This window comes from Mycteria americana, chromosome 1, assembly GCF_035582795.1.
Source record: "Mycteria americana isolate JAX WOST 10 ecotype Jacksonville Zoo and Gardens chromosome 1, USCA_MyAme_1.0, whole genome shotgun sequence".
In the NCBI taxonomy this organism is placed as follows: domain Eukaryota; kingdom Metazoa; phylum Chordata; class Aves; order Ciconiiformes; family Ciconiidae; genus Mycteria; species Mycteria americana.
Window position 1 is genome coordinate 208,089,678 of NC_134365.1, and position 18,653 is coordinate 208,108,330.

Consider the following 18,653-nt stretch of genomic DNA (forward strand, 5'->3'; position numbering starts at 1 on the left):
GAAAGCTGGTGGAAAAAAAGATGTGATTTGCAACGTTATTTTTGTAAATTTAAGATGATTACAACTCCCAGGGAGATTTGGGATATGTTGCATTAAGAGACAAGAGTAAAAGAACTGAATCAACAAAGCAAAGAATTACATCATTGCTGTGCTGTGGCAACATAAATAAAATAAGAATAATCACATTTTTAAGCTGCTGTATTTCAACTTCATAAAGAAGGCACTAAACAGAAAAAGCCATATTATATACAGTTATCAATATTGTACAAGAATATATAAATCAGAAATTCTTCAGTTTGTATGGAACCAAAGGAAGTGAGTGGATCCTGTGAATCCGTGGGTTAAATTTACTTAGACCAAAGACCAATTCGTCTCTTGGGAGTCCGGGAGAAAAAGAATAGGGAAATTGTACCTGTTAGAAAACTTGTATTTTTTCACTTCCCAATGAAACCTGAACAAAGAAATGCTAAACAAATGACTTAAACATGATCTTAACGTCTTCATCTTCAATCCTGCAATCTAGGGATAAACAAAAGGTGGTAAGACTTAGGTGGACATCATCTCAGTTCCCTTCTCCACAGGAAAACGAGTTGTGGCATACTGGCTAAGGTGCAGATGATGGCATATTCAATGAGCTAAGCAACAAAAGTTACAGCTTAAAGTGCAAACTCAAAAATTCTGCATGAGCATATCAGGAAATCTCTCAGCATACAAAGAAGATTTGGCTACATAAACAGGAAATGTACTACTGTGCCTACACCCCTCTTCATAAATGAAATATTTTGGATTTCTCATTTGACCTTAGGCTCCCAAACAGCACGAAGATGCAGCAGCTCTAAGCTCACACAGCAAAGAGCCAACTGTACCGAATGCATTTGTGAGAAAACTTCATTAAGTCTGCTGCCAAGCCTTACATTTCTGCCTACAAGAATTTGCTTGGAGACACACTTCTGTGTTTTTAAATCAGTGTATCTGTCTATTTTCCGATTAAACCAGTCATGGTAGCAGATGACAAAACAACATATATACAAGAACTATGAGAATTTTAAGATGTTTGAAGTACTTCAGACAATCTATATCTCAACAGGCTAACAAACCTAAGCTCGTAACCCCACCTTCCTAACATTAAGGTCTTTCACAAACGTTAGTTTTGCTATCTTTACATACCTGTAGCATAGCAACTTGAACTGAACATATTTATTTAGTGTCTGTATATATGGAAATAAAGGTAGTATTACCATCTTCAACTGTTTGGTTTTGTTTCAACGCATATTTGCACATGCTTGTATAAACACTAAAATAAGCCATCCAGTCTAATATTCAAAATGAAGAAGGGGAAAAGAAGTAAAAAAAAAAAAAAAAAAAAAAAAAAATCCCCACAAAAAACGCCAGCACCAACCAAAAACACCCCCCACCCCAAGCTGGTTATTACAGCACACCACCTCCATTTCAAATCACGATGGTGACACCAAAGTAAGGAGAGTACCAGAAGGAACCATCTGAGGCCTCACTTAAAAGTATTTTAAAATATGACAACAATTAAACTATAAAATATCTTACGGATGTTTTCTTCCCAGATTTCAAAGTTCCACATACACATGTACATTCAAGTAATGTAAACCTGAAGACTTGAAAGTAGACTGAAAACATTTCTTTCTAAGGCGAGAAGGAACCAGTGTGATCAACAAGCCCAGCTACCACCAAACAGGAGTTTCAGGACTTAATACTTTAAGTCCAACAGGTATAAGTGAATGGCACTGTATCTTGGGAGAAAAAAAAAATCCTAACAATTTAAGAGTTTCCAGCAATGAAAAGTCCATCACAGTCTTACGGAAATATCATATTGACTTTACAGTTGCACATTTCTAATCTTAATTTGTATAGCTTCTGCCAACACTTGGATCTTCATATGCCTTGGTCTGTTAGATAGAGAAACTTTCCATCAAGATTCTTTTCTGTGATATAAATAAATCTTTAAGTTTCTCTTTGGATCAAGCAATTGCAAAAACCATATACTTTATGGTGTTTGTGGTTTCCAAAGAGCTTGAGCATCTTCATATGCTCTTCATACGTTCAAAGGGTCTTCTCTGACCCTTCACAATTTTTCAGCATTCTCCTGAAAACAAGCAGCAGGACCAGACTCAATGCCCATAAATGCAACAAATAACAGCCAATATCCATAGAATCCTTCAACTTATACTTGCAGAGGTCATACATTTTTGGCATCTGTCAGTCTGCCAGCCCATGTTCAGCTTATTAAATATACTCATCTTCCCCCTCCACCAACCAACTCCTTTTCATAGTCAGTGTTAACTGGCCTGTAGGCATGCCGCATTCACTATTTCTTGACTTGTTGAAAGTGTCCCCAAACAGATTATGCAAGGACAACACAGAGTGACATTTGCTGTGATTCTAACAATTTTATTTTCAACTCTCAAAAAAGCAAAGCAAGTTTTCCGACACAGAAGTCTCACCATACCTTTTAAAAACAAAAAGCAGCAGCAAGAGAATTCCCTCCAAAAACTAGAGCAAAGCACTGGCAGTTGGCAAGGAGAAACTACGTTGAGAAGCTGAAGTGCATTCACTTCCTTGCTATTTCAGTTGTACTGAATTACCTCAACAAGTTTGTGAAATTAAAGGTAATATATCCTAATATCTGATCTATACAATATACCCAGCTAGTAATTCCTAGATGGAGATTTATGAGTCAAAAAACATCTCTTCAGGCATTCATGATGCTTACAAAACTGCACTATTTTTTTCCTAGTTTTACCAGCAGGCTTGGACAATAATATGCTGAAACTGGGGGGGGAATAGTACTAGCCATATTACATTTCAGTAAAAGTATGTGCACATGGTTAAGCAAAAATGAATATTCCCAAAGATTATTTTAACCCCACATACTTTGTTGTGGTTTAAACCGAGTCCTGTTTAACCGGATCTGTTACCAATGGAAGGCAGCAATTCTTTTCCTCAGGTCTGTTTTGAACTATTGGACCTCTGCCTGGTCTCCACTGTCTGGCTCCTCAAAGCACAACTCGGATGGAGAATCCAACCCATAAGATACTGCAAAACGCCAATCCCCAACTCTTGAAGGTGCTGACTGACAACTATTAATAAGCCTTTTATGCGAATAACACATACCACCTGACAAGATTCACGAAAGCATCTCTGGGTACACAGATGAAACTAAAAACTTTATTATAAGCTAAATATAATTATTATTAAGGAGCCATTAGATCATTTTTTCCTTGTCTTTGCTAAAACAGACTCTTTATAGAAATATGTAAGGTATTACAGCTTATATTAGAAGGTAAAATATTTGACAATACTTTATGAAGGCATGTATTTTTACACATACCGGTTGGTTTTAGCTGTAGCAGTCTCTCAAATGTTCTCACAGTTTCTGCCTTTCCCCATAACAAGAGGATTTTACTTCTCCTACAGTAAAGCTCGAGTGTTACTTATTTCAAAGTTCCCCAGAAGGTAAGCTCCATAGCCCTCCAGCTTCCCTGTATGCAGGCTAACTAGTAATTCACAAGAAGGACAAGGAAGCATATTTCAATTTTTTCTTCAAGTATCAGCATATAGCTTGTTTTAATGGCAGTGGTAGTGCTAGACATGAAAAGGTTCAAGAAGGGAACAATTCTTTTTACTAGATAACCTCAGGCTTGGAGCAATCTTTTTCAAAGCAGCAAGTTCCACCTGCACACTTCGTACAACTTTTAGAGGGAAAATATCACCCCTCTACAATATTCATGGCTTTAAAATAACAGGTTTTTAAAATAGTACATCCCAAGGAAGCAGAGCTCTTGGGTTCTCCCTCCCTCCTCTCCTCCTCATCATTCGTTAGCAAAAGGTTAAAGGCACATAAGGTAGGACAGAAGAGGGTGAGAAGATGCAAGGAATGGACATAAAGTGAAATGTAAACTTTCTGAATGGTGCAGTCGCAACGTTCCTAAGGCCTTGATTGCACCGGCAATCTAGGAAGGCTTTTGAACACCAACAGGCACCACCACAACACTGTAAATCTGTCTGTTCTTCATCTAAATATGACCAGCACTTTTAAGAACTGCAGCTTTTAAGAACTGATTCACACATGTTTACACTGACATTTGGCCACCTCTTGAAATGAATCAAACTATTACAGCAGAAAAAAAATGTTAAAATTCAGCCAGTTATCCCTTCTTGTGCACTTCCAATTAGCAACCAAAGAACTTAGTTGACTCAAAAAGAAAATGCCTTTACTATGAAACCCTACCCTATGTATTGCTTGTTTTACCAAGAATTTGTGCTTTTTCAATGGCAGTGAGACAGAGGCAAGGGTGAGGACTTGGGGAAGAAGAGTGAAGACTATTTTTATATTTTAATTTTCTAGAAGCAACCAGGCTCTTGCCCTGTTATTTTTGCAGAAAATTTTTTGCAAAACAAAGTCATCATAAAAAATGATATCCTTAATCTAAGATTAGGATTAATCCTCATTAATACTCCACCTCATCTAAGATTTACTATAAAAGAGTTACAAGCCTTAGCAGCTTTTAAATAATTCATTCCCCTGTTCTTTTCCTTTCATAAATTTGCTTCCCCCCATCAACAACAATTCTCAACCAATCATCAAATGCCTGGATGGCAGCTGCTTGATGGAAGAGGAACCAAAATGTGTCTCTTCCAAAGACAGAAGTACTGGAAGTACTTGGAGAAGAGCTGTATTAGGTTTATATCGCAAGGTTTTGGTAGCAGGGGAAGAGGGCTGCAGGGGTGGCTTCTGTGAGGATACATCAGGAGCTGATGCCACGTCAGACACAGACAGGTCCAGGTGGCTCCAAGTCAGACCCACTGCTGCCCAAAGCCAAGCTTATCATTGAAACTGGTGGTGCCTCTGTGATAACATATGTAAGAAAGGTTAAAGAACACTGTGCAGCAGCTGGGAGAGAGGAGTGAGAAAATATGAAAGAAAGAGCCATGCAGACACCAAGGTCAGAGGAGGGGAGGAGATGCTCCAGGCGCTGAAGTGGAGATTCCCCTGCAGCCTGTGGAGAAGACCATGGGGAAGCAGGTTGTCCACCTGCAGCCCATGGAGAACCACACACCACAGCATGTGGATGTGCCCTGAAGGAAGCTGCAGCCCATGGAGAGCCCATGCAGGAGCAGGCTCCTGGCAGGAACAGGCTCCTGGCAGGAACTGTGGCCTATGGAGAGGAGCACGAGCCAGAGCAGGTTTGCTGGCAGGAGCTGTGGCGTGTGGAGAACCCACACAGGAACAGTCTGCTCCTGAAGAACTCTACCCTGTAGAAACGACCCATGCTGGGTCATTTAGTGAAGGACTGTACCCCACGCTGGAGCAGTGGAAGAGTGTGAAGAGGAAGGGATGGCACAGATGAAGTGTTATGGACTGACCGCAACCCCCTATCCCATCCCCCTGTGCTGCTCAAGGGGAGGAGGTAGAAGAGAGAAGAGTGAAGTTGAGCCTGGGAAGAAGGGAGAGGTGGGGGGAAGGTGTTTTTAGTTGTGTTTTTATTTCTCATTATTCTACTGTGTTATTAATTGGCAAGAAATTATATTCAAGGATCACCTCCAATCTCAGAAGCAATGCGTCCCACCAAAGAGGAAGTCAGGCAAAAACGCCAGGAGGCCTGCCTGGATGAACAAGGAGCTCCTGGACAAACTCAAACACAAAAAGGAAGCCTACAGAGGGTGGAAGCAAGGACAGATAGCCTGGGAGGAATACAGAGAAATTGTCGGAACAGCCAGGGACCAGGTTAGGAAAGCTAAAGCCCTGATACAATTGAATCAGGCCACAGACATCAAGGGCAACAAGAAAAGCTTCTATAGGTATGTCAGTGATAAAAGGAAGACTAGGGAAAATGTGGGCCCTCTCCAGAAGGAAACGGGAAGGCTGGTTACCCGGGATATGGAGAAGGCTGAGGTACTCAATGACTTTTTTGCCTCAGTCTTCACCAGCAAGTGCTCAAGCCACACCGCCCAAGTCACAGAAGGCAAAGGCAGGGACTGGCAGAATGAAGAACCACCCACTGTAGGAGAATCATAGAATGCTTTGGATTGGAAGGGACCTTTACAGGTCATCTAGTCCAACCCTCCTGCAAGAGCAGGGACATCTTTAACTAGATCAGGTTGCTCAGAGCCCCATCCAACCTGACCTTGACCTGAGAAAATCAGGTTTGAGACCATCTAAGGAACCTCAAGGTGCATAAGTCCATGGGACCTGACAAGATGCATCTGCGGGTCCTGAGGGAACTGGTGGATGAAGTAGCTAAGCCACTATCCATCATATCTGAGAAGCTGTGGCAGTCCGGTGAAGTTCCCACTGACTGGAAAAGGGGAAACATAACCCCCATTTTTAAAAAGGGAAAAAAGGAAGACTCGGGGAACTACAGGCCAGTCAGTCTCACCGCTGCGCCTGGCAAGATCATGGAGCAGATCCTCCTGGAAACTATGCTAAAGCACATGGAAAATAAGAAGGTGATTGGTGACAGCCAACATGGCTTCACTAAGGGCAAATCGTGCCTGACAATCTGGTGGCCTTCTACAATGAGGTTACAGCATTGGTGGATAAGGGAAGAGCAACTGACATGATCTACCTGGACTTGTGCAAAGCATTTGACACTGTCCCACACAACATCCTTGTCTCCAAATTGGAGAGACATGGATTTGATGGACCACTCAGTAGATAAGGAATTGGCTGGATAGTCGCACTCAAAGAGTTGCGGTCAATGGCTTGATGTCCAAGTAGAGACCAGTCACGAGTAGTGTTCCTCAGGAGTCAGTATTGGGACTGGGACTGTCTCTGTTTAACATCTTTGTCAGCAACATGGGCAGTGGGATTGAGTGCACCCTCAGCAAGTCTGCTGACGACAACAAGCTGTGTGGTGCCACTGACACGCTGGAGGGAAAGGATGCCATCCAGAGGGACCTTGACAGGCTTGAGGAATGGGACCATGTGAACCTCATGAAGTTCAACAAGGCCAAGTGCAAGGTCCTGCACATGGGTCGGGGCAATCCCAAGCACAAATACAGGCTAGGCAGAGAATGGATTGAGAGCAGCCCTGAGGAGAAGGACTTGGGGGTGTTGGTTGATGAGAAGCTCAACATGACCTGGTAATGTGCATGTGCAGCCCAGAAAGCCAACCGTATCCTGGGCTGCATCAAAAGAAGCATGACCAGCAGGTCGAGGGAGGCGATTCTCCCCTTCTACTCTGCTCTCTTAAGACCCCACCTGGAGTACTGCATTAACCTCTGGGGTCCCCAGCATAAGAAGGACATGGACAAGTCCAGAGGAGGACCACAAAGACAATCAGAGGCCTGGAGCAGCTCTCCTATTAAGACAGGCTGAGAGAGTTGGGGTGTTCAGCCTGGAGAAGTGAAGGCTCCAAGGACACCTTATAGCAGCCTTCCAGTACCCTGAAGGGGTACAAGAAAGCTGGAGGGGGACTTTTTACAAGGGCTTGTAGTGATAGGACAAGGGGTAATGGCTTTAAACTGAAAGAGGGTAGATTTAGATTAGATATCAGGAAGAAATTCTTCACTATGAGGGTGGCGAGGCACTGGAACAGGTTCCCCAGAGAAGCTGTGGATGCCCCATCCCTGGAAGTGTTCAAGGCCAGGTTGGATGGGGCTTTGAGCAACCTGGTCTAGTGGAAGATGTCCCTGCCCATGGCAGGGGGGTTGGAACTAGATGATCTTTAAGGTCCCTTCCAACCCAAATCATTCTACAATTCTATGAAATTAAAGTAATCACCCGAAGTCTAGCTGTTTTGCCCACAACAGTAATTGGTAAGTGATTTCCCTGTCTTTATTTCAACTCACAAGCTTTTCATCTCATTTTCTCCCCCTGTCCTGCTGAGGAGGGGCAGTGAGAGAGCAGCTGGTTGGGCACCTGGTGGCCAGCCAAGGTCAACCCACCACAAGAGCACAGCTCAGAAGTCACACTTCTTTAGTTCCCAAAGAATAAGATTATTACAGAAGACAAGACAAATGTGATTTAGCTGTCACTGGAAACTTGTACATTAACTTTGGCTATAGTTTGATGTGCAATTAAGCTGTCACTGCTATCAAACAACAATTTAATGTCCTGTCCCTATTCTCTCCATACCCACCAACTTCCACAACCGCTCCCACTCCCAGGTCACCCTGTGCTCTGCCAGGATGAGCACTTCCACAGCTGCATAATGAATCCAATTGGGAAACTGGGACACATGGAAAATTATTCAGCAAAGATTAGCAGTTAGTTTAGCTCCCTGATCTGGTAGAGCACACAGCTGAGCAAATGGCAATGCTAATACCACTTACAGGACAGAAAGGGGTGGAAACAAGGTCTGAGAGTGGGAAAAAAGGAAGGGGCAGGCTCTGGAGGTTTTCTGTTTGTTTGTTTAACAGTAGAGCTAGCTTAAAACTACACAGCAAAATGCGACTTCAGACAGATGCTTTCCAGCAACCTCCTTTGGTCAGAAATTCTGGGAGAACTACCAGACAGCTCAACTACTTTTCACAGGAGAGGGCAGAGACAGAGGTACTAGAATAGGAGATACAAGAATTCATAACTACTGCACAATTAGTGTGACATCCAGTAGACAACACCTATGACCACAGTTCTGAAGCAGAGGGGGGAAAAAAAGCAAATTCACATCCCAGTGCACCTGATACACCATGAGCCTTCCTTCCTACATGGGTTTGTTTAGTAAAGGACTGGCCTAGACTGTGGTAAGTTTCATGAATATATAATTTGACAAAAAGTTGTCTGACAAAATAACCTAAATAATCATATGCTTAGTCAGTTTAAAAATAAACAGAAGAATAAGAGAAAGCAAGCCTGTAACAAGAGTTCCACAGCTCAGAAAAGCAAGATCTGAGTAATTAAGGGATCCTGAATTTATATGTGACTGTATACGGAGAAACTGCACAGGTACATGGAAATTCAAGGTAACTCATGTTGTTAGTTGCAAGAAGAAAACTGTATAAAACATACTGAAATCAGGGTTAGCTGAAGAAGTGATACGGAGATCTAAGCAGAGGATCATGGACTGGATGGGGGGTGTGAGGAGGTGGAATCAGTATTCAACTATACCTGCATAGTGATGTATTTTAAGAAGTTAAGATAACCAGGTTTGGTACCAGAAACTAGTGAATCTCCAACAGCAAAGGAGCTCAGTCAGCTACCAGTGTGGTACTGTGGCACTCCTGGAGCCTATGGAAGACACAGCCTGTGGAAGACACTGGGTAGTTTCAGCCTAATTCAGGATATTTTCACAAACACATTAATACTTAGAAAATTATCATTTTGTGCAGTCAAAGACAAACCAAAGTAGAATTTAGAAAGTGAGGAGAAGCAGCTTTTTAGTCTATAAAAGCCAAAAGAGAACACAGAGCAAAGAAGGCCAATGCACAGTAAAGATGACACAGAAACAGACACAGCCTAAAGATTAAAGTATGATCCAAACTGAAATTAATATTCAACCTCAATTTTCAACAATGCTACCAGTATGAAAACAGCAAGAAAAATTCATATGAATGAGCACATTAAAAATGCAAAATTATCACACTATCACACAAACAAGAAAAAGAGTGAGCTCCATAAACACAAACAGGGGCTAGGACAGATACAATTTAACACTAAAACTCAAACACATGAAAACACAAGACCTGGTACCCAAGATTTTTCAATTGATTGAATCAAGGAGTCTGTTCTCATAACATAGCAAATATATGCTTACATTTAAGAAACAAAGATAATGATACAACGTGAATGCTCCATTAGGTTGACCCTAAAATCAAGCAATTATTTAGAACACTGTTTGAAGGAAAGAACAATTAAAAGCTTAGAAATTGATAGAAAATAGGGTAAAAGGCAACACAGATTTATCAAAGGTAAACTGCACCAGATCAGTGGATATCTCTCTTATACAAGGCAAAAGATTTATTCATTTTTAAAAAAAACAAAACCACAATAGATCCAATCTACTAATCACCAGTAAAGCACATGATACCAAGCTACAAAGGCAGTTTAATAATTAAGGTGGAGAAGATGAGAACTTACACAGAAGCTAGAGATGAGAAGCAACTAGGAAAAGGTTTTGCTGCAAACACCCAAGAAGAGGAATGTATTGTTTGATATTACTCAAGAACTGATGTTGAGACCAATCTGATCTAACATTTCCACCCTGACTTTAGGCAAGCTTGGCTGCTACCACAGAGCAGGGAGGCTTTACTGAGACAGAACACTGGGCTGTCATCTATGAAAAGGAGGGAAAGAGAGGGAAAAGGAAAAAAGGGGGGACAGGGAAGACAAAAAATAAGTTTGAGATGTCCTCACCTACAGAAAACCAAAGGAAGAAAAAGATTTTTCTAAAGCACAAGAGGCAAAGAATAATTAAAATAAGAAGCTTATTTGTCCTTGTAATTCTACAGGATCAAATCACATTGGTTCTTATTGTTACCTATTTTTCATGATATTTGACTTAAATACTCTTTAGAGAAGAAAAATAATCCTACTGGTGATACCTACTTTCATTTACATAGTATCTTTCAGTGAACAGAAGAGTACTTTTGCAAACAGACACTACAATGCACATCTGACATGCAAACCTCTTTTTTTAAGCAACCTGCAAAATATTAAGTAACATCAGTAGTAGAACCAACTATATGGCCTAGGCATTGCAGCACCTTGTATCCTGCTTTGAATGTTAAGCTAAAAGAAGATAAGGCTTCTGAAGACACACAGAACTTCCATACTATTTTCCCATGCCTGAATTACACTAAGCAAAACACGAGCGCAACAACATGTTACAAGCTTTTGGTGTCCTGTGAAATACAAGTTTGCATAATTCAGGACAGGGAACCAGTTTTAGTCAATAACTTCCAACTTATCTGAAAAACTATATTGTAACATAGCCCAGAGTTCATAAGGTGCTGTGAAATACATTATCTTTCTAATGAAAGTTATTTGCACTTCACAGGGTGCCAATGGGAGGTTAGATTACTGCCCAACAGTACTTCGATCTCATATTACTATGGCAGAAGCTATTTTTCTTCAGTTTAATATTTACTTCATTGCTACTGCTTATAAGATCCTGAGATTTTTTCACCTTTTATCATGCACTTGAGGAATCCGTAGCACCACATAGTCAAAAGAAGACCATAAATATAGACTTCATTTAATGATTGATGTTCTCACAGAACACGATGAGCAAAGATCAAACCTGTGAACATTATTATACTACTTTTGTTTCCCTTACTTTTACTTCTAATCTCCTGAACATTTAAAAGAGAATTCAAAAAGGCTTAGAAAAGAGCTACTAAAATGACCAAGAAATCAGAGAAGCTCTTAGGAGAGAGGATGAGAACAGCTTGTTCAGTCTAGCAAAAGGATGTGATTATTCCCCAAGCAAATCCAAGTAAACAACAGTGCAGAAATGTTGAGTGAAAGGAAAATGAGCATAAACAAGTTTGAATTTCCAGATTAAATTTATTTTTAATGAGTTACTCAACCCTCAGAGTAACAAGGTTCTAGAACAGCCTTCTAGCAGAAATAGTAAGGATAAAAACTGTTTTTAAAATGGAGTTTGACAAGTAGGGATTACATGATGTAACACTAGCAGGAGATTGGATTTAACAAAGGAAATCCATGATCTCCTTAAATATTCAATTCTTCTACATTCCAAATTTATTTTTAATTACAGTTTTGAGACTATAGGAAAAAATAGAAAGGCAAAGACATAGCACTGTTTTACATATCATTCAGTAGAAAGAAGGACTGTATTGTCCTCTGTATTTTTCACAGAGGATGAATACAAAGTTATTTACTACTACAGGAAACTTCAAGTTGCTGTAGCACTTCTGCCCACAAAAACCCAAGAGATCTGTACAAGTTCAGTGACCACAGCATCATATTTTCCATTGTAGTAAAGACAATATTCAAGAAGCAGCTGGTCTCTTATTAATAGAATTCATTTATCTTATTCATGGCAAATTAAGCATGTAGTAGACAACAAGCCAACTGGCCCATTAAGAAACAGATTAAATTTGACCATTTCAGAAATCAGTTTAAAAGTTTGAAAATCCTAATTTTAAATACTGCACAACATTTTCTTAAGGTAGAGACATCATTTCACATGGCATTTGAAACTCAGACCCACTCCTTTGGTAACCTGACATCACCCAATTACAAAATTTCTCTAAAGAATACCTGTTTCAATATTAAGGCACAAGAACACCCATGCTGAGTCTTTCAAGGACTTTATTAACACAGTAGTCATTACTGACAGCATGGGAATTCACCTGCAGAGATCCTTGGTGCAAAATGAAACATCATATGATGGACAGAAAATACTGCGCTCTGTAACAGTCCAGTACATACTAGTATTCGTTTTCTTCATATATATTTGGCTAAAGATAATATGATACAGACTGCAGCTGCTTTAAACACTAGAGGAAGCAATTAGGCTCCCTCTCTGGCCAAGAACCAGCTTATCGTTGGTATCTTTGCATAAAAGGCTGAACACTGTTGGAATTGTTTTTGCAAATTATGTCCATAATCTATAGATAACTCGGACATGAGCAGAAGTTGAGCAGGACAGCACCAATGCCTATCAGAAGTAAAAGGACAGCGAGGGAGAAGATGACTTCAAAACATTAATGCCAATTACTAAGTTTCAACTTCCTTTAGTAGGAAACTTTTCAATTGCGAGGGGAAAATCATGTATTTAGAGACTAAAAAATGTAACCTGTTGTAATGCCCTTCTCTCACCCAACCCTAACACGAAAGGCAAGTTATGCATTTTTGTATCATATGACTAAAACAACTAAAAGCAATCCATTTTCAAAGGCAATGTGAGTTATTTCTGAAATTTTCACTGGGAAGCTATACTTTTATAATTCCATGTTTGCCATCATAGTATCATCTAGGGAATACAAAGAATCAGTTGTTTTACTTAGAATCTAAATTAATAAAAGAGAATAATTGCTACCAAACTTCAGCGGTTATTCAATGAACTCAGTCCTGCTCCAGTAAGGATCTGGAAAAGACATTGTAAAGATATAATCTCATGAAAATATGCGAGGCCAAGATATCTGGGAAAATGCATCTCTGAAAAGATACAAAGGGGGGGTTTTTACATTAAAAAAAAAAATCCCAAGAGAGAGAATAAGATCATAGGTTCTTATGCTGTAATTTTGTCCTTATTTTTTTTCCAGCCAGCTAACCCCCAAAATTTCCATATATGTAGCCAGGTTCATCACTGTATTTTTATAATTACGTTTATGAGAGAAGAAAATAATCCCTGAAAACTGTATGTCAAAACAGTATGTCAAAACAGTCTTTTCTGTGTGGAATTTCTATAAAACTTTGGTAAAAAATACCCCCTCACACCCCCCACAAAGATGGTATTCCCATCTTGTGCCTGTTTCTCTGTTTCTCCATGTGTTAAGTAGTAAAATAAAACTACTAATGATTGCTACTAAATTACAAATTCCTAAAGATATCTGTTAAATTTTATTTGTATTACACCACAGCTCTGCATTAGTTTGCATCATATTAAAGCACTTTAAAAGGTATAGCATTACTTACAGCTGCAAATCCACTGAACTTTCAACCATTTAAACCAAAACTTATGTAGTTCTCATCTTTGAATACATGAACTTGTTGCTAAAATAGGACTCAAGATGGAGAGAGAAGGCCTCAAAAATCAGAGGGAAAAACTGAAGCCTTCTGCATAGCAATATGCCATGAGATCACCTGTACAAGATGCATGTTACTTTTTAGGATTTTTTTAATACAATATTCATTAACTTTGGCAGCGCAGTAGGCCTATTATGGAAATTAAAAGCATACAAGTATTTTTATAATGAAGTTTCCTATATGATCTATATGACAACACCCTAGACTAGATTGCTTCTTCACAAGCCAACTACAGAGACATTAAAAAGTACACTACTGGCAGAAAGTATAGGAAAAATAGACTTGATGTTTTAACTGAAAACAAGTCGGAATCAATGAGAAGGAAAAATTTCAATTCTGCTTCAGGAGTCCAGCTATAGCTGGACCTCACTATGTGAAGCATTTAAGCATATGCACTTTAAACATGCATCTGAAAGATCTATTACATTAGGTGCCTGAAGAAGCTATGAAATTAACAGTTACCTAATAATCAAGAAGGCCAGTTGTACCAGGAGATCGTGTTCTCTAAAAAGGTTTTTTTTTCTATTTCGTAAGTTAACAACAAAGAAACCCTCCTCCAGGTGCACCAAAGAAAACAATATGGTCCTACTTAATTGCACCTACATACAGAGTTAAATCTCTGTTGAAAGATAACTTTTTAACGTAATAGGAGCATCTATTATATGCGTGAACTAAGCCTTTCAAGAGATAGTAACATATTTAGTACCTTGGTTGCTTTGAAAAAGAAAATGTAGTCTCTCACTGCAAATACTAATTGTAGGACAAGGCTGAAGGCCATATAACATAATGGGCCATATAAATGTAATGCTAACACCTAATTAAACTGGGCCATACAATCTGTGCTCTTCTAGGGTATTCTCAGAGTCTTACATATTTAGAAAGAGAAGGAAACAGTGAAAAAAACCACCAGGAAAAGGCTGCTGAGGATTTGATACCACTCCTAGCATTACCAGCTCTCACTGCATTCACAAGTCAACTGCTGCTTCATGTAGTACAGTATTACAGCTCTACATACTACTTTGCAAAGCAGCATTCTTCAGAATGAATGTAGCAAAACCACATTAAAATAAAGTCTGCCCTTATCTTGGGACCACTCCAACAATTAGAATGCAAAATGTCTGCATACTACATTAAGTGTATCTGTTTTACCTTCAGTTTATGTGGAAACTTTTGTCAGGTATTTATAAACATTGCATTTTTACAGTAACTTCTTAGATACTGGATTGTGCACAAATTAATATTTTGGTAACTTTTGTAATATAGAAGTTTAATTCCATCTGAAAATCCATGCACATACTGTAGTTTCATACAATATCTTAAACTTAGACAACTTTAAAAGATTATAGTATTTTCTAACTACATTAAGTCAGCTTCATTGTCTCTTCTCTAAACATGGTCAGGAAGGACATGTTCCAAAACTTATTTCCACTGAAGCTCTGCAGCACAGTCTGGATTTTTCCTCCAACAGAACTAATCCTCCAAACTGATATGTAAATGAAAAATCCTAGATCACCTAAAGAGATAAAACATGGTAAATAATGCCTGTTGTTCTCCAGGGGTTGTAGGTTATTAAATATTCAAAGACCAAATCATAAGAGTTCATCACTGAAATCAACTACTTACTCCACGGTTTGGTTAGATTTTCAAAGACAATTAAAAAAAATTAAAAAGAAAAAAAAGCCTTGCACAAGTATTTTACACTCCACTGATTTTAAAGCTGAGCAGGAGCAGCTAGTGTGCTTTAACAAGTCAAAAGTTCTCTATTCTAGGAAACATACAATAGGGCTACTTGCCATAACAGGTACACTGTCCTTGCAGCATCTACACCAGAGTCTGTACAGTATAAAGCCAGGATTTCTATTTTCTTGAGAAAAATCCAGACATTTCCCCAGTTGTCCTAACACAGGGACTGAGGCAGTATTCTGTGGAAGGCATGATCACAAAACTAAGGGATATGAAATGAATAAAAAGAGAAATATTTCTTACTACACCAGAGCAGACCTTATTTTCCTAAGGCACTAAGACTCTATAGTACACAGCATTTTAAAGTTGCACATAGAATACAATAAGCATTGTGTCAAACACAATAACATTTCAACTTAAAAGTTTTAAAAATCAGGAGAACTTGCAAGTTAAGTAGTCATTACTTGAGAGAGAAATATTGCTTCTCCTTGAAGAGGGAGAGAATTGTTAAACATGTAGGTACGGGATCTAAATCTAGGAAGGACTCACAAGTATTCCTCACAAAAATAATGTGATTATTCACTTCAGAATCAAGGTCTAAATTACTTTGCAAGCACAATATTCCTTCTACAGCAGTCTGTCTTTGACAACTTAAGAAAAAAGCTGTATTTGTTCATATTTGATCTGGAACAAAAAGCAGTGAATTTCCAGTGCTAGTCCAGGTCAAAAAAGTACCCATGTGGTATCCTAACCTGTCATTACTAATTGTGCACACCATCTTATAGGAGCAGGTTTGTAATAGTAAGTTTTTATTAAACTTACATTTTTACTACTTAATACAAGCTCAAACTTCCTGTTTTATGGAGCAAGCTAAGTTGTACCTAACGTACAACTAAAACCAAACTTTTTCGCTCTGGAAAGAAAAACGTACCATTGAGGTTTTAGAGAGATATATATATATATATATATATACACACACACACACGCACACTTTCTATGTATTCTATCCTCTCGCATTCTGTGGGCATAGATACAAGAATTTATTTAATACAAATTCACATAAGATGCTAGATTTGTATCCAGCTACTCACTAAAATAGAGATGTGTCCAGAAATACATGCACTTATATGAAAAAAGTTTCAAAAAGACAGTAGCTGCTTTATGTAAATGCAATGCTGTAAATAAACTATACATAGTCAATGAGTGAACAAGTACAATCAACATTCAATCCTACTGTTGGCCAAACAAAATCTTCACAATTTGACCTCCTATCCCAAGGAAAGAGACAAACTTTGGGTTTAGACTACGGGTTAGCAGCAGTTAGGTCTCCTATGAGCTAAGGAGCTCATAGTAACACCTGTTCCCTGTCCACATAAAGAACAATAGTGCTACCCGTCACTCTACAAAAACTAGCATACCGTGTCAATGTGGCAGATATTTCTAAGGATTAAAGTGATTCTTTTCCTTTAACATCTCGCATTGCAGCACGAGCAGCTGTAAATTACTTGTCTGTTCTACCTGAAGGAAAGCTCTGGGCAACAGGTAAGAGAGCTCCAAAGTGACTTAAAGACAAGAACTAGGTGGCAAGGAGTTACAGGAGAGGAGGGCAAGCCCAGTCTAGTAATGCTCATGGCAACTCCTAGCTTTCAGCTTATGCTCTTCAAAGCTTGAGGGCCGTTTTCGCGCCCCGGGAAGCTGTCAGTGCTCAACTCACGGAGCTTTTAAAAGCACGAAACTGTTCATCCTTATCTCTGCTTTCATAATCTTGCAAAATGCATAAAAGTCAAACTACCCCATAAAGACAAGGGGAGGAGGAAATATAAACTCTCTTCATACAAATTCACTTCAGTGTTTTGCTTTGCCCATTTATTACGGGCATCTCCATTATCTAAGGATACCCAATTAGCAGCCAACGTCCCAGAACGAGACCCCCCGCCAGCACGACGCGTCCGGTCTGTACAGCGATCTACACCGCGACCTTCAGCCCCCAGCCCCGACGCCGGGCTCTTCCCCCAGCCCCAGCGGGACCACCTCGGCCGGCCCGCTCCCCCCGCAGCAGCGCCGCCCCCGCGCTGCCCGCCGACCCCGCCGGGGAGGGCGCGGCTGGGCCCGCGGGCCGGGGCAGGGCCCCGCACCGCCCCCGCTCCCCCGGGAAACCCACCCAGCCCCGCCGCAGGCGAGGCGAGGCAAAGCGGCGGGGAGGGAGCGGGGGAGAAAGTTTACGAGGCGCTTTTCAGCGGCTGCCGGCAGGGGAGCCCGCTCCCGGCGCCCATTCAAACAAAAGAAGCCCCTTCTCCTGCCTGCCGCCCCCGGCTTCCCCGCGCCCGGCCCCGCCACCCGACTCACTCCGCAGGGCCCCGATGAGGAGGCTGCCGTCCTTAATCAGCTCCTTGATGAACTTGTTCGTCCTCTCCAGCTCGATCTCGTGACACTTCAGGCGCTCCCTGAAATCTGGGCTGTCCAAGTAGGAGTCGCTGAACTCCAGCGTGGGCAGCCCCATGGCAGCAGCAGCGGCCGCAGCCCCCCGGCCGGCGGCGAAGGGGCGGGCGGCTGAGGGAGGGCCGCGCCGAGAGACGGCGCTGAGGGCAGAGGGGAAAGTGGGGGAGAGGCGAGGCGAGGCGCTACAGAACTGCTGCTCCCTCCGCCTCCCCGGAGAGGCTCCCGACCCGCTTGCACCGGCCCCCTCAGCGCCCGCCGCGCCGGCGGCGAGGCAGACGGCCGTTGGCGGCGGAGGCGGCGCGCTCCGGTCGCTGTCACCCAGCTACATGCTGCCCGCGGGACCCCGCGGGCTCCCAGCTCCGCCGCTTCCGGCAGCGCTCCCTCTTCCTCTCTCCCCAGCCCTAACTTCAGTGTGAACCTCCCCCGGCCGGCCGAGGAAGCCCTCCTCCCGGCTCGGCATGCTCACACGCCGGGGATGCGGCCCCGGCAGTGCCCGCCCCTCGTTCGCCACCGCCCCCTCCGCGCTCTGCCCTCCAGCGGCGGCGCGGACGGGGCCGCTGCGGCCTCGCCTCGGCGTGGCCCAGCGCGAAGTGAGGCGAAGGGGCGTGGAGGGCCCGCACAGCTCTGTGAGCGCTAGTAGTCACCTCGTCGTTTACCTGGGGCTTTGGGAGGCCCAGAGGAAGGCAGGGAAGGAGGATCCACCTCAGGGGTTGGGAGGCTTAGAGGCTTTTAAAACCTTGCGTTTGGAGGAGGCCGGTTTATGTCAGAGGCTGATGTGGAGGAGAGCAGCCCACCTTTGCTGGGGGAAGACAGCTGCCAGCCAGGTGTCTCGTGCCACAGC

The 18,653-nt window shown here is 41.6% G+C and overlaps 1 protein-coding gene across 2 annotated transcripts in view; it reads right to left on the reverse strand.

Moving 5' to 3' along the window:
* ARHGAP42 (Rho GTPase activating protein 42) overlaps nucleotides 1-18,282 on the reverse strand; it is a 178,110-nt gene extending 159,828 nt beyond the window's left edge. Inside the window, exon 1 of one of the 2 annotated variants that reach the window (XM_075491057.1) lies at nucleotides 17,720-18,282. In XM_075491057.1, the coding sequence (XP_075347172.1) occupies nucleotides 17,720-17,873 (154 nt within the window). In that variant the 5' untranslated portion in view covers nucleotides 17,874-18,282. The remainder of the gene's footprint in view (nucleotides 1-17,719) is intronic. The other variant, XM_075491055.1, reaches the window with a different exon arrangement.
* Between the last annotated feature and the right edge of the window lie 371 nt (nucleotides 18,283-18,653).